General features: G+C 45.4%; 2 protein-coding genes across 2 annotated transcripts in view; one reads left to right on the forward strand and one right to left on the reverse strand.

Annotated features, from left to right (window-relative positions):
* Window positions 1–2,634, forward strand: part of UPB1 (beta-ureidopropionase 1) — a 33,050-nt gene extending 30,416 nt beyond the window's left edge. The window contains exon 10 of the mRNA XM_073312808.1: window positions 2,115–2,634. Within this exon, the coding sequence (XP_073168909.1) occupies window positions 2,115–2,198 (84 nt within the window). The 3' untranslated portion in view covers window positions 2,199–2,634. The remainder of the gene's footprint in view (window positions 1–2,114) is intronic.
* A 4,647-nt stretch (window positions 2,635–7,281) lies between these two features.
* Window positions 7,282–14,711, reverse strand: LOC140898658 (uncharacterized). Its single transcript, XM_073312809.1, has 3 exons — window positions 12,422–14,711; window positions 8,710–9,313; window positions 7,282–8,122 (listed from the first exon to the last, which is right to left on the reverse strand). The coding sequence occupies exons 2-3, from the start codon at window positions 9,290–9,292 to the stop codon at window positions 7,560–7,562; spliced, it is 1,146 nt and encodes a 381-aa protein (XP_073168910.1). The 5' UTR covers window positions 9,293–9,313; window positions 12,422–14,711; the 3' UTR covers window positions 7,282–7,559.
* Between the last annotated feature and the right edge of the window lie 8 nt (window positions 14,712–14,719).

Consider the following 14,719-nt stretch of genomic DNA (forward strand, 5'->3'; position numbering starts at 1 on the left):
CGGGGGTGTGGATAGGGGGCTGGGCAGTCAGGGTGCGGGGGGGTTGGATGGGGGTGGGATCCCGGGGGGCGGTTACGAGCAGGGTTCCCAGGAGGGGGTGGTCAGGGGACAAGGAGCAGGGGGGTTGGATGGATTCTGAGGGGAGCAGTCAGGGGAGGGGGTGGGGGTGGGGGCCGGGGCCAGGGCCAGGCTGTTTGGGGAGGCACAACTTTCCCTACCTGACCCTCCATACAGTTTCACAATGCTGATGTGGCCCTCAGGCCAAAAAGTTTGCCCACCCCTGCGCTAGCTAGTGACCTTTGCAATCTATCATCCTCTTCCTGCTTGAGTTCTTCAGTTATACCATATTCCAGTGTTTAAAATCAGACATGGTAACAAAGAATTTTATGTCTTTATCTGTACAGAAACACATCCAACTTCCTTGCGTTTTGCTCTTGCATACACTTGTGACGTATGGTCTTATGTGTTCTGTGACACACTGGACCTAAAGTCTGTGGAAAGGACTCCTGGTGGCTGTGGTATACTGGTACTGAGTTTTACATCCTCAGTAAAATGAGGGGTCATTTCAGCAGAATGTAGATCTGGGTCATCAGAGAATACAAAAGGCCACCTCAGCTGCAACAGCACATTTTAGATGTATTCAAATGTGGACATTTTTTTTGCTGTGTGAAAATGAGTAGTACAATCAGTACAATATCCCTTGTGCTGTTTTTATATTTGGTTGTTTATTTTATGCTGCCCCCATGTCTTCTGTTTCCAGTGTGCTGCAGTTTTGTATTGATAGTGCAAACCGGCATTGCTGGAAGTTTTGGAAACTGAGTAGAGGACAACTGGGACTTTTGACAACCAGAAAGGAGTAGGATGCAGTTTAAATTTTTGTCATTTGATGGAGATGCATATCCCCTTTCTACTTGTGAGCAGCCAGAGGTGGCTTGACATTTGGGGGTGATGGGCATGACCTTCTTGTTCCCCACCCAGACAACCCTTGACAGCAACCACATATCCCCATAACCTGCTGCAGGATCTGCCCCTGCATCCAGCAACAATGGATAAGGACATTAACTGTATGTTTCTTCTAAAATTATCAGCAGTGAAATAATTAACCATTATCCTCATTACATTTCAGAATTCACTCTATTGCTGTGAGAGGAGCAAGTTCACTCCCCTCAAAGCTAATGTTTCAGGCTGCTTGCACACTCAGGAAGACAACAGTATCAGGTCACATTTAGAAAGCTTTTTTCACAAGTATAATGGCTATAAACTTACTAGGGTTTTGCTCTGAAAAGTGACTGTAAAAAGAGCAGCATGGAATTCATGTTTTATATGGATATCTTTCACACACACACACACACACACACACACACACACACACACACACACACACTGAAAGTCAAGATAGGTTCTTCCCTTACTCTGCATCACCAGGTGATCATGCAGCCACAATGGGAGCTGTATAAGTTCCTACATAAATACAGGTTCTGCAGCCCAAATGCTACAGTGACACTTGTGCAAACCCACTGAAAGCAGTGGGGTTTTTAGGTGTTACTGGGAGCATCGTGTGAAGACTTCTCACTTGTGTAGTTCCACTGCCTTCATTGAGTGTACATTGGTGCAACTGGAGTTCAGTATATAATTCAGTATATAATTCTGTTAGTGCACAGCAAAGAGACTCCAGCTCTCCCACTCACCTGTGTTATCTCTGCAAAAGTAACACAGGTAAAAAAAAGCTGTAAGAATTTATTTTTTGTCCCTAGTTAGCAAATGTGAATCTGAACACACACACAGGGAGTACACATGCTGAGTAAGATGGTGCCAATTTTACATAGTCACTTTCCAGCATAGAACTCCATTTGTAATGTTATTTTAAATGAGAGTTTAGCTTTTGCAAGAGACTGCTTGTGCAGGGCATTGGTAATTTTTGAAGACTGATGGAATTAAGACCTTACTGTTCTTGGTAGTTAATGTTCCTTTTTAAAAAAGTAATGTAAATCAATATTTTTCTATTGAAATTCCTTCCACTGATCATCTGTAATCCTCCTGGATAGCAGGGAGGAGAAGGAGCAGCTAATGGGAAGTTACTGAAATAGGCTACAAACTCTGCTTTTCTTTTCCAGATGACTGGTAGATACGAGATGTATGCAGAGGAACTCATGAAGGCTGTCCAGCTTAACTTTGCACCCAATATTATTAAAGAGTAACTGTGGCGGTGTCCTCTGGTAGGAGAGCTCTCACACCAAGATGATAGCACCTTCTTTATAAAACAAAAGTGATCTATGTATGTTAGTCTGCAAAAGTCTCCACCTTCTATTATCTTACAGTTGGTATTGCAACTGAAACTTGGCTGCTAGTCAAAGTGAAAAGTGACTGCTAGTCAAAAGTTATTATACATTTTTATAAAGCACTTACTGCAAAGTGATGAACAAATGATAGAAGGCAGGGTGAGGAACTCACCTGGTCAGATTTAGCTTAAATTCTTAAATGTGCATTATACTGTATGAGGTGTTGGTGAAAAGGTGATATAGCATAAGCAAAACCAGTCTGGCCCTGTGGAAATGCTAGTGCGCTTTCCCTACATGCTTTGTTGCAGTGGGATAAAAATGTCAATGCTTAAAGGCTTTGTCTGAGACCTTCTGACACATGTAGTCTCCTTTTCTTTGGACGCTGAATCAGTCATATGGTTCAGAAGAGTATCAGGAATACAGGCACTGGCTCTTGGTACTTCCCAAAAGGAAGCGCTAGATAAGGAACTGACTGTATTTCCCCTCACTTCACATGATAACTTTACATTGTCACAAGTAGCTGAACGCTCCTGCTGTCACACAGGTCTAATTTGTTAAGTCATGTTTATGAAAAAGCCAAAAATGGCTCTAAACAAAAACTGCCATTCAGCTATTCTTGTAGCTCTTTCCATTCCTTCACATTGACGCAGACATTGTAAGCTTCAGAGTGATGTTTGGGGTTAGTGTGCCTGCTGGTTGTGTCTGTTTGTGTGTGGATTGTGTCGTGCTGGGAGAGTTGTGTAGATTTCTCCAGGCTGGGAATGAGGAGGGTGGCTGCAGTGAGAGGCTATGTGTGTTTGGGATTTTTGTGTGTGGATTACATTGTGTTGAGAGATTTTTATTGATTTTTGTGTCTGTGGCAGTTGGGTCAGGTAATCCAGCATTTGTGCAGTTTCCTTAGTACAGCCAATGAAATTATTGCATGCAAATTAGCTGTAGAATAAGGTTGGTTGGTTGCGTTACCTCTGATATCACAATGGTCTCGAACTCTTGGCATAGAGATGCATGCCTTACTATAGCTGTGCACCACACAGGTGTAATACGTAAGGTCAAAATGGCTGAGAACTTAAAAATTGGATGGTAGTAGGCCATGAAACCCAGTGATGATGGAACCTGGTGATATTCTAAACAAACAGAGCTTTCAAGCCATGCTTGGACCTGCTGCCATTGCTTCACACTGACTCAACAGACATTTTAGGCTTCAGAGTGCCATTCCTAGAATCTTCTTATATGGATGCTGCCACACTACATATTTCAGCTTGGGGACATTGTACCTCTTAGGTTATTTATCTTGCTGGGGAGGTAATGCCCTTAGCCTTGCTGTTCCACCATCTGACTCCTTAGAGCCGGGGTGCCAAACATATGGCCCATAATCCTACACATCCCACCAGAGCATTCATAAGGCCCACAGCGGGACTCAGGCTGTCAGCCCTGGGTGGCAGGACTCCCACTGTTACCTGAAATCTTATTAAAATATGTAGAATCTGTTTGGCCCACACAAGGTTGTCTTAGGGTATGTCTACACTACGGAATAAGGTCGAATTTATAGAAGTCGGTTTTTTAGAAATCGGTTTTATATATTCGAGTGTGTGTGTCCCCACAGAAAATGCTCTAAGTGCATTAAGTGCATTAACTCGGCGGAGCGCTTCCACACTACCGAGGCTAGAGTCGACTTCCGGAGCGTTGCACTGTGGGTAGCTATCCCACAGTTCCCGCAGTCTCCGCTGCCCATTGGAATTCTGGGTTGAGATCCCAATGCCTGATGGGGCTAAAACATTGTCGCGGGTGGTTCTGGGTACATATTGTCAGGCCCCCGTTCCCTCCCTCCCTCCATGAAAGCAAGGGCAGACAATCGTTTCGCGCCTTTTTTCCTGAGTTACCTGTGCAGACGCCATACCATGGCAAGCATGGAGCCCGCTCAGGTAACTGTCACCCTATGTCTCCTGGGTGCTGGCAGACGCGGTACGGCATTGCTACACAGTAGCAGCAACCCCTTGCTTTGTGGCAGCAGACGGTACAGTACGACTGGTAGCCGTCATCGTCATGTCCGAGGTGCTCCTGGCCACGTCGGCTGGGAGCGCCTGGGCAGACATGGGCGCAGGGACTAAATTTGGAGTGACTTGACCAGGTCATTCTCTTTAGTCCTGCAGTCAGTCCTATTGAACCGTCTTATGGTGAGCGGGCAGGCGATACGGACTCCTAGCAGTCGTACTGTACCATCTTCTGCCGAGCAGCCATGAGATGTGGATGGCATGCAGTCCTTCTGCACCGTCTGCTGCCAGCCAAAGATGTAAAAGATAGATGGAGTGGATCAAAACAAGAAATAGACCAGATTTGTTTTGTACTCATTTGCTTCCCCCCCTCCCCTGTCTAGGGGACTCATTCCTCTAGGTCACACTGCAGTCACTCACAGAGAAGGTGCAGCGAGGTAAATCTAGCCATGTATCAATCAGAGGCCAGGCTAACCTTCTTGTTTCAATAAGAACGATAACTTAGGTGCACCATTTCTTATTGGAACCCTCTGTGAAGTCCTGCCTGAAATACTCCTTGATGTAAAGACATCCCCTTTGTTGATTTTAGCTCCCTGAAGCCAACCCTGTAAGCCGTGTCCTCAGTCGCCCCTCCCGGCGTCAGAGCAACGGCAAACAATCGGGCATCTGAGAGTGCTGTCCAGAGCAGTCACAATGGAGCACTCTGATGGGGCTAAAACATTGTCGCGGGTGGTTCTGGGTACGTATCGTCAGGCCCTCGTTCCCTCCCTCCCTCCGTGAAAGCAAGGGCAGACAATCATTTCGCGCCTTTTTTCCTGAGTTACCTGTGCAGACACCATACCACGGCAAGCATGGAGCCCGCTCAGGTAACCGTCACCCTATGTCTCCTGGGTGCTGGCAGACGCGGTACGGCTTTGCTGCACAGTAGCAGCAACCCATTGCCTTCTGGCAGCAGACGGTGCAATACGACTGGAAGTCATCCTCGTCGTGTCCGATGTGCTCCTGGCCACGTCGGCTGGGAGCGCCTGGGCAGACATGGGCGCAGGGACTAAATTTGGAGTGACTTGACCAGGTCATTCTCTTTAGTCCTGCAGTCAGTCCTATTGAACCGTCTTATGGTGAGCAGGTAGGCGATACGGACTCCTAGCAGTCGTACTGTACCATCTTCTGCCAGGCAGGCAAGAGATGAGGATTGCTAGTAGTCATATTGTACCATCTTCTGCCAGGCAGGCAAGAGATGAGGATGGCTAGCAGTCGTACTGTACCATCTTCTGCCGAGCAGCCATGAGATGTGGATGGCATGCAGTCCTTCTGCACCGTCTGCTGCCAGCCAAAGATGGAAAAGATAGATGGAGTGGGTCAAAACAAGAAATAGACCAGATTTGTTTTGTACTCATTTGCCTCCTCCCCTGTCTAGGGGACTCATTCCTCTAGGTCACACTGCAGTCACTCACAGAGAAGGTGCAGCGAGGTAAATCTAGCCATGTATCAATCAGAGGCCAGGCTAACCTCTTTGTTCCAATAAGAACGATAACTTAGGTGCACCATTTCTTATTGGAACCCTCCGTGAAGTCCTGCCTGAAATACTCCTTGATGTAAAGCCACCCCCTTTGTTGATTTTAGCTCCCTGAAGCCAACCCTGTAAGCCGTGTCGTCAGTCGCCCCTCCCTCCGTCAGAGCAACGGCAGACAATCGTTCGGCGCCTTTTTTCTGTGCGGACGCCATACCAAGGCAAGCATGGAGGCTGCTCAGCTCACTTTGGCAATTAGGAGCACATTAAACACCACAAGCATTATCCAGCAGTATATGCAGCACCAGAACCTGGCAAAGCGATACCGGGCGAGGAGGCGACGTCAGCGCGGTCACGTGAGTGATCAGGACATGGACACAGATTTCTCTGAAAGCATGGGCCCTGCCAATGCATGCATCATGGTGCTAATGGGGCAGGTTCATGCTGTGGAACGCCGATTCTGGGCTCGGGAAACAAGCACAGACTGGTGGGACCGCATAGTGTTGCCGGTCTGGGACGATTCCCAGTGGCTGCGAAACTTTCGCATGCGTAAGGGCACTTTCATGGAATTTTGTGACTTGCTTTCCCCTGCCCTGAGGCGCATGAATACCAAGATGAGAGCAGCCCTCACAGTTGAGAAGTGAGTGGCGATAGCCCTGTGGAAGCTTGGAACGCCAGACAGCTACCGGTCAGTTGGGAAGCAATTTGGAGTGGGCAAATCTACTGTGGGGGCTGCTGTGATGCAAGTAGCCCACGCAATCAAAGATCTGCTGATGTCAAGGGTAGTGACCCTGGGAACTGTGCAGGTCATAGTGGATGGCTTTGCTGCAATGGGATTCCCTAACTGTGGTGGGGCTATAGACGGAACCCATATCCCTATCTTGGCACCGGAGCACCAAGCCGCCGAGTACATAAACCGCAAGGGGTACTTTTCAATAGTGCTGCAAGCTCTGGTGGATCACAAGGGACGTTTCACCAACATCAATGTGGGATGGCCTGGAAAGGTGCATGATGCTCGCATCTTCAGGAACTCTGGTCTGTTTCAAAAGCTGCAGGAAGGGACTTTATTCCCAGACCAGAAAATAACTGTTGGGGATGTTGAAATGCCTATATGTATCCTTGGGGACCCAGCCTACCCCTTAATACCATGGCTCATGAAGCCGTACACAGGCAGCCTGGACAGTAGTCAGGAGCTGTTCAACTACAGGCTGAGCAAGTGCAGAATGGCGGTAGAATGTGCATTTGGACGTTTAAAGGCGCGCTGGCGCAGTTTACTGACTCGCTTAGACCTCAGCAAAACCAATATTCCCACTGTTATTACTGTTTGCTGTGTGCTCCACAATATCTGTGAGAGTAAGGGGGAGACGTTTATGGCGGGGTGGGAGGTTGAGGCAAATCGCCTGGCTGCTGGTTACGCGCAGCCAGACACCAGGGCGGTTAGAAGAGCACAGGAGGGCGCGGTACGCATCAGAGAAGCTTTGAAAACCAGTTTCATGACTGGCCAGGCTACGGTGTGAAAGTTCTGTTTGTTTCTCCTTGATGAAACCCCCCGCCCCTTGGTTCACTCTACTTCTCTGTAAGCTAACCACCCGCCCCTCCTCCCTTCAATCACCGCTTGCAGAGGCAATAAAGTCATTGTTGCTTCACATTCATGCATTCTTTATTCATTCATCACACAAATAGGGAGATGACTACCAAGGTAGCCCAGGAGGGGTGGTGGAGGAGGGAAGGAAAATGCCACACAGCACTTTAAGCACAGCACTTTAAAAGTTTACAACTTTAAAATTTATTGAATGACAGCCTTCTTTTTTTTGGGCAATCCTCTGTGGTGGAGTGGCTGGTTGGCCGGAGGCCCCCCCACCGCGTTCTTGGGCGTCTGGGTGTGGAGGCTATGGAACTTGGGGAGGAGGGCGGTTGGTTACAGAGGGGCTGCAGTGGCAGTCTGTGCTCCAGCTGCCTTTGCTGCAGCTCAACCATACACTGGAGCATACTGGTTTGGTCCTGCAGCAGCCTCAGCATTGAATCCTGCCTCCTCTCATCACGCTGCCGCCACATTTGAGCTTCAGCCCTGTCTTCAGCCCGCCACTTACTCTCTTCAGCCCGCCACTTACTCTCTTCAGCCCGCCACTTATTCTCTTCAGCCCGCCACCTCTCCTCCTGGTCATTTTGTGCTTTCCTGCACTCTGACATTATTTGCCTCCACGCATTTGTCTGTGCTCTGTCAGTGTGGGAGGACAGCATAAGCTCAGAGAACATTTCATCGCAAGTGCGTTTTTTTTTCTTTCTAAGCTTCACTAGCCTCTGGGAAGGAGAAGATCCTGTGATCATTGAAGCACATGCAGCTGGTGGAGAAAAAAAAAGGGACAGCGGTATTTAAAAAGACACATTTTATAAAACAGTGGCTACACTCTTTCAGGGTAAATCTTGCTGTTAACATTACATACATAGCACATGTGCTTTCGTTACAAGGTCGCATTTTGCCTCCTCCCACCGCGTGACTACCCCCTCAACCTTCCCCCCTCCCTGTGGCTAACAGCGGGGAACATTTCTGTTTAGCCACAGGCAAACAGCCCAGCAGGAATGGGCTCCTCTGAGTGTCCCTGAAGAAAAGCACTCTATTTCAACCAGGTGACCATGAATTATATCTCACTCTCCTGAGGATAACACAGAGAGATAAAGAACGGATGTTGTTTGAATGCCAGCAAACATACACTGCAATGCTTTGTTCTACAATGATTCCCGAGTACGTGTTACTGGCCTGGAGTGGTAAAGTGTCCTACCATGAAGGACGCAATAAGGCTGCCCTCCCCAGAAACCTTTTGCAAAGGCTTTAGGACTACATCTAGGAGAACCGCAAATGCCAGGGCAAAGTAATCCTTTCACATGCTTGCTTTTAAACCATGTATAGTATTTTAAAAGGTACACTCACCAGAGGTCCCTTCTCCGCCTGCTGGGTCCAGGAGGCAGCCTTGGGTGGGTTCGGGGGGTACTGGCTCCAGGTCTAGGGTGAGAAACAGTTCCTGGCTGTCGGGAAAACCGGTTTCTCCGCTTGCTTGCTGTGAGCTATCTACAACCTCCTCGTCATCATCATCTTCTTCGTTCCCAAAACCTGCTTCCGTATTGCCTCCATCTCCATTGAAGGAGTCAAACAACACGGCTGGGGTAGTGGTGGCTGAACCCCCTAAAATGGCATGCAGCTCATCATAGAAGCGGCATGTTTGGGGCTCTGACCCAGAGCGGCTGTTCGCCTCTCTGGTTTTCTGGTAGGCTTGCCTCAGCTCCTTCAGTTTCACGCGGCACTGCTTCGGGTCCCTGTTATGGCCTCTGTCCTTCATGCCCTGGGAGATTTTCACAAAGGTTTTGGCATTTCGAAAACTGGAACGGAGTTCTGACAGCACGGATTCCTCTCCCCAAACAGCGATCAGATCCCGTACCTCCTGTTCGGTCCATGCTGGAGCTCTTTTGCGATTCTGGGACTCCATCATGGTCACCTGTGCTGATGAGCTCTGCATGGTCACCTGCAGCTTGCCACGCTGGCCAAACAGGAAATGAGATTCAAAAGTTTGCAGTTCTTTTCCTGTCTACCTGGCCAGTGCATCTGAGTTGAGAGTGCTGTCCAGAGCGGTCATAATGGAGCACTCTGGGATAGCTCCCGGAGGCCAATACCATCGAATTGTGTCCACAGTACCCCAAATTGGAGCCGGCAACGTCGATTTAAGCGCTAATCCACTTGTCAGGGGTGGAGTAAGGAAATCGATTTTAAGAGCCCTTTAAGTTGAAATAAAGGGCTTCATTGTGTGGACGGGTGCAGGTTTACATCGATTTAACGCTGCTAAATTCGACCTAAAGTCCTAGTGTAGACCAGGGCTTAGATTTCTGTGGCCTTCTAGTATAATAAGGTTGGGCAGCACTGCCTTAGAGAATTGGTGTATCTAAATCGGTGGTTTAAAAAAATGAACTGCATGTTCCATGTACTAGTTTTACAGGGGAAAATACAGAAGGAAAATGTCTGGCCAAAAACAGAGTGGCTGAAGTTAGGTTCTTATGTCAGTGCTCAAATAAGGATTTAGGAGCCTAATTTTTGGCAACCATTTTTAACTCTCTCGTGAAGAAAGATTTAAAATGAAATGTGTATGGTTTGGCTTGGCTTAGTGAAGATGAAAGGGACCTGGGGGCTATAGAAAAACCTTTGAGTGAGCCAAGGGTCTAAAAGTATATAGGGCCTGGTCTACAGTACGCGGTTCTTTTGGAATTAGCTGAATTACCTCGAAATAAAACGGATTCCATCCACATGACCAAACCAGTTTTTTCGATTTAAAGGGCTCTTTACTCCAATTTCTGTACTGTACCTCGGCAAGTGGAGTAGCACTAAGATGGAATAAAAATGAGAAAAAGATTTGTTTGTAGAACTCCCAATAAGAAAATGTAAGGGTATCATTTTCTTAAGAGAATTGGTGGAAGTTCCCTTGTTTGGGACACTTATGACAAGTGATCAGTAAACAGTGTGAGAAAGTAATCCCACAACGGCAGGGGGTAACACTGGGTACTTTGTAGACCTTTTCCAGTGCTAAAACCAAATTGGTCTGTAACACCAGAGTAACTCCCATTGAAATCAAAGGCATTATTCTGTTTTATACTGATAAAATTTAGTTCAGAATCTAGCCTCTAATATCCAATTTGTATCTTAACCATCTTAATGCTCTGCAATTTTAAAAAGGTCAGTCAAGCAGGATTAAATGCTACACATTCTATTAGGGCTTTACTCTAAACTCCATGAAGCTATTATGAATGTTGCTTTCTAAAGAATTGATTAGTTTGGCCGTGAAGGACAGAGACAGCTTTGTAGCGAGACATCTTTTTTGATATTACAGCCAAGCCAAACAGAACTCTAACAGTGTTCAGTACTTTGTAATGGAATGTATTACTATTGCAGACTTCCATAGCACTTCAGGATTTTGTTGTCTTATTTTCCTGTAGCCAGTTTTTAAATACAGGCAACTAAAGCTTCTAAGCAGGGCCCCAAATGACATTAAGGAAAAAAAAAATGAAGGCAGCTGCCTAGGAAGTTTTTTTCTGTAGTATAGGCAAGTAGCTTCCAACCTTCAGTCCGGTGACTGTCCCACCAGAAATACAGCCATTGCATGATGCATGGGTATAACAAATGCTAGAGGAATTCATTCAGTATCACGTGCAGGAACAGACCATGTGATGTAAGTGGGGAAAAGGGGGTGAGGGTGGGGGGGGTCAGTAGAGAGAAAGAAATGTAATATTTTAAAGTTTTGTTCATAACATGCATTGTCTGCTCACTTTTAATTTCCTGTCTCTCCCTGTGTCACCCCCACATTAAGCACTTAATCCAAGCAGCACAAGAAAGCAGGGAACCCCAGCTCTGTGGCAAAACTAACTGCCTGAAATGCTTGTAAGCAGCAGGACTTGTTCTCTCTCTCCAGTGGGGTATTTTTGCCTATCTTCTGTTATCTCTCTGTATAGCACCACCGCCAGGTTGAGATTTGGCCATATTTATTTTTTATACAATTTAACTGTAGAGTCTGGGATTTAATTGCTTTCCTTCTATTGTTTTGTATTATAAAGCATTTAATACAGCCCACCTAGAACCAGATAGTGGCTCCAAACAGGACGTGACCACTAGTTGGGAATCACTGGTGCAGATAAGGCTTCTGTGTATTGATCCCATTAAAAGTATGTAAACACTAGCAAATGAAACTATTGCAAGGATGATGACAGGACATTACGGTTTATCACCTAGTTTGACCTTGCAGCAATTTAGCACATATACCCACCCCACACCATACCACCATAAGTTGAACCAATGCTTTTGGGTACTCCTGTAGTACCCAGTAATGGTGCTAGAGGCTATTAAGGAACGTCCAAAAGCCCAGCATTGCATTGTGAGATGGAATTAGAAGGAGCAGCTGAACTGGTGCAGCAGTTGCAATTCTTGTGGCTTCTTTCAAACAATGCAGAGAAATTGGTGTAGACTGCACCCAGTGCAGAGCAGAAGACCTCAACCAAAGAGTTGCACTCAGCTAGGATACCCACTGGTTGTGTGATGCCTGAGACAAATGTAGGGTGTGGATAGCAACGGTACATGGAATGCTTTGAGCTGGGAATGTAACCAGTTTTGCTTCCCTTTTTGTTTGCCCATTATAGTCTGATGTAGTGATGTGTCTGGGAAAAGTGAAAGGAATAAGACCCTAAATCCTAATGACAGCGTACCCACAACTGAAGTAAATATTTGTCTCTTAAGAGTTTCAAAATGGCAGTTTCAGCTAATTGTATCATTTTTAGTTTAATACATATTTCTTTTAAAGATCTTCACACATTTTTGCATAATAAACTAGTTGACAAATACAGCTGCTACTGCTACACTATGCTATAGGGTTCACTTAAAACCTTTATTGAGAATGGCTCAATTACAGAAAAAATATATTTATGTATAAAATTTCTCTGCATGTAAAATATCCCTTTCTTTGCTGTGGACAATATGAATAAAACAAGGTATTACACAGAAACATTCTCAGGGTGAACTTTTTGATAAGCAAACTTCTAATTGAAAAAAGATAGACATTCTGTATTTTTGCCCAATTAACTTCTTTCTTAACCTAACATTTGACTCATACCTTCTCAATATCAGCTCTACTCAAATATGGCCTTCACCTCTTCTCTCTAGGCTCATTTTCCAGGGCAGTCTTCAACTTGTTTTCCTTGGCTGTAGGAGTTCATGTGGCAGTGAAGGGCTCCTGTTTTCTTTGTCACTTCATCAGCTGTAATTTAATCTTTAAATTCCATTTAACTATTTAAAACCCAGCCACCCAAATACTACTTAACCCAAACAGCAGTAAAAATGATTACACCCATATATATGCTTCCATCATTTACGTTAGGTATTCTCACAATGAGACAAGATTCCATTTTGTCTTTGAGTTGAATACATGCAGTGTAATGTCTGCTCTCAAATTGGTTCAAAACCAGAATCTGAACACCAGAACCAAATACAGTCCAGCTCAAACCAGCTGTATGGCAACATATCATTACTCTTAACCCCTCTGTAAGAACGATTTTCATTGGGCTAAACACACCCTTTTCAGTAAATAAATTCCATGGTGATTAAATTATATTGGAGGAGTTATGTGATGGGAAAAAAAGCACAGATTAAAAAAAGATATTGACTAGTTAGTTTACAGATGTGTTATTAGTAACATAGCTAGAAATCCTTCACAGTGAAGCATTACACACAAATGGACTTGGACATACAATTCTCTAAGTCAGTGGCCAGCTGGTAGCTTAGCCAGTTTTGTAGGCATTATAAGGCAAAGCCTGTTAGTGGTTTTGGCCACAGGGCCTCTGCAGTGATTGTAATGGAACTGCTGATGCTTCCGTTCTGTCAGCCAATGACTTGTATCCTAATTCCCAGTCATCTTCACATGCAGCGGGTGCTTCAGTGCATTCCAGCCACACCTGCTGTAAATTAGTTCTGATTGAAGACAAGTTTCCATCAAACTCGTTTTTCAGATTTTGCAAAGGAACTGCATTTCTACTCACCTACCACTGTATTTCAGGCACTGAAGAAAGGAGCACTCTAACTTATATTGAACATACCCTGTCAAGTACTTTTTGGGTACTCTCCAGTGTTTGCAAGCCACCTAGATTAGAAAATGTTTTTCCTTACAACTTTTATCCTTTAGTGTATTGCTAAACACTGACTCCCTGTACACTGTTTTCACCAGAAAGGGTGCCTTGTATTTACTATCTGCACCATCAAGGATTACAGCTTTAGGAAATGGGTTTAAGATGTGTCTCCTCGGCTGGAGGTCTAGGTACAAAACATAATGTTATAGTGCTTACATCGATAGCAACTTTTTTTCTTTTGTTTTTAAAATCATTTAGAATTTGGAGGCGAGTTCCAACCAGTTATAATTTTAGAGTAGACCAGATTTTGGGCCCAAAGTGTTTGCCAGCGTGTCTTGAAGTCAACTGTACATATCTGAATTCTCAGCTGAAAAGGCTAAGTATAAAATCAAGCACATTTATATTGTAGTTAAAGTCATAAAGCTAAATTTCAAGAGGCGATGAGACTGGGAGTCAAAATTTGTAGGAAGTGTAAGGACAAAGCTGAATTCTGTCCTACACTTCAGTGCTTCTCTGCCAGGCAGGTGATCCCAGATAATATGTTCAAGGGGCTGCATGCAGCCTGCTGCAATCTTACAGTTTAGCTTAAAGCATCAGAGTGCAGTGAGGACCCTGCTGCTTATTCCAAAACACAGCTGCTGAGTGAGAAGAGGTAGAAAGTCTGGACTCCTGCTATAACATCTTTGGACTTCAGCCAAGAGAAGTTTGTTCTCCCTGCCTTCTCAATTAGAAGCAGAGTTCTGAGCCGGGCTACTGGCAGTATCTATTCCTGGGAAATCCCTCAATAAATCTCAACAACAAACGTTTAACCTCAAATTACAATACAGGCTTTGGGCAAAATCTGTTCTTTCTCCTGCCAGACATTTAAAGCAACCCCCTGCATGCCAGGCATAAACCCTCAGTGCTTCGGTGGCTACTTACCTAGTGCATTTGCTTAATCAACAGTTTAAAAACTGTACCTAGACTTGATCCCCGGATACTGCAGAGAGAGAGGGAGAGTGTTGTGGGCAGAAAGATGTTTCCAAGCCTTTGCATACAGACTTAAAATTTCTTAGACCCAAATAAAATGTCACCAGTCACCCTTTTGGGGCAACACAGAACTTTGGTCAAGCCATTCCTAGAGACGTCTTAACTCATGCAAGATAACTCAGTAGGCAAAATGACACTAGGTGCGGTGCTTACTACTTGGAAGGAGTAGCCTATAGCCCTTAGCAGGAAGACTGATCCTCCACTGACAATAAGTCCAAACTGCAAACTCAACTCCAAGGTACAGGTGTTGAGAGCAGTCA

Source organism: Lepidochelys kempii, chromosome 15, assembly GCF_965140265.1.
Source record: "Lepidochelys kempii isolate rLepKem1 chromosome 15, rLepKem1.hap2, whole genome shotgun sequence".
Classification (NCBI taxonomy): Eukaryota; Metazoa; Chordata; order Testudines; family Cheloniidae; genus Lepidochelys; species Lepidochelys kempii.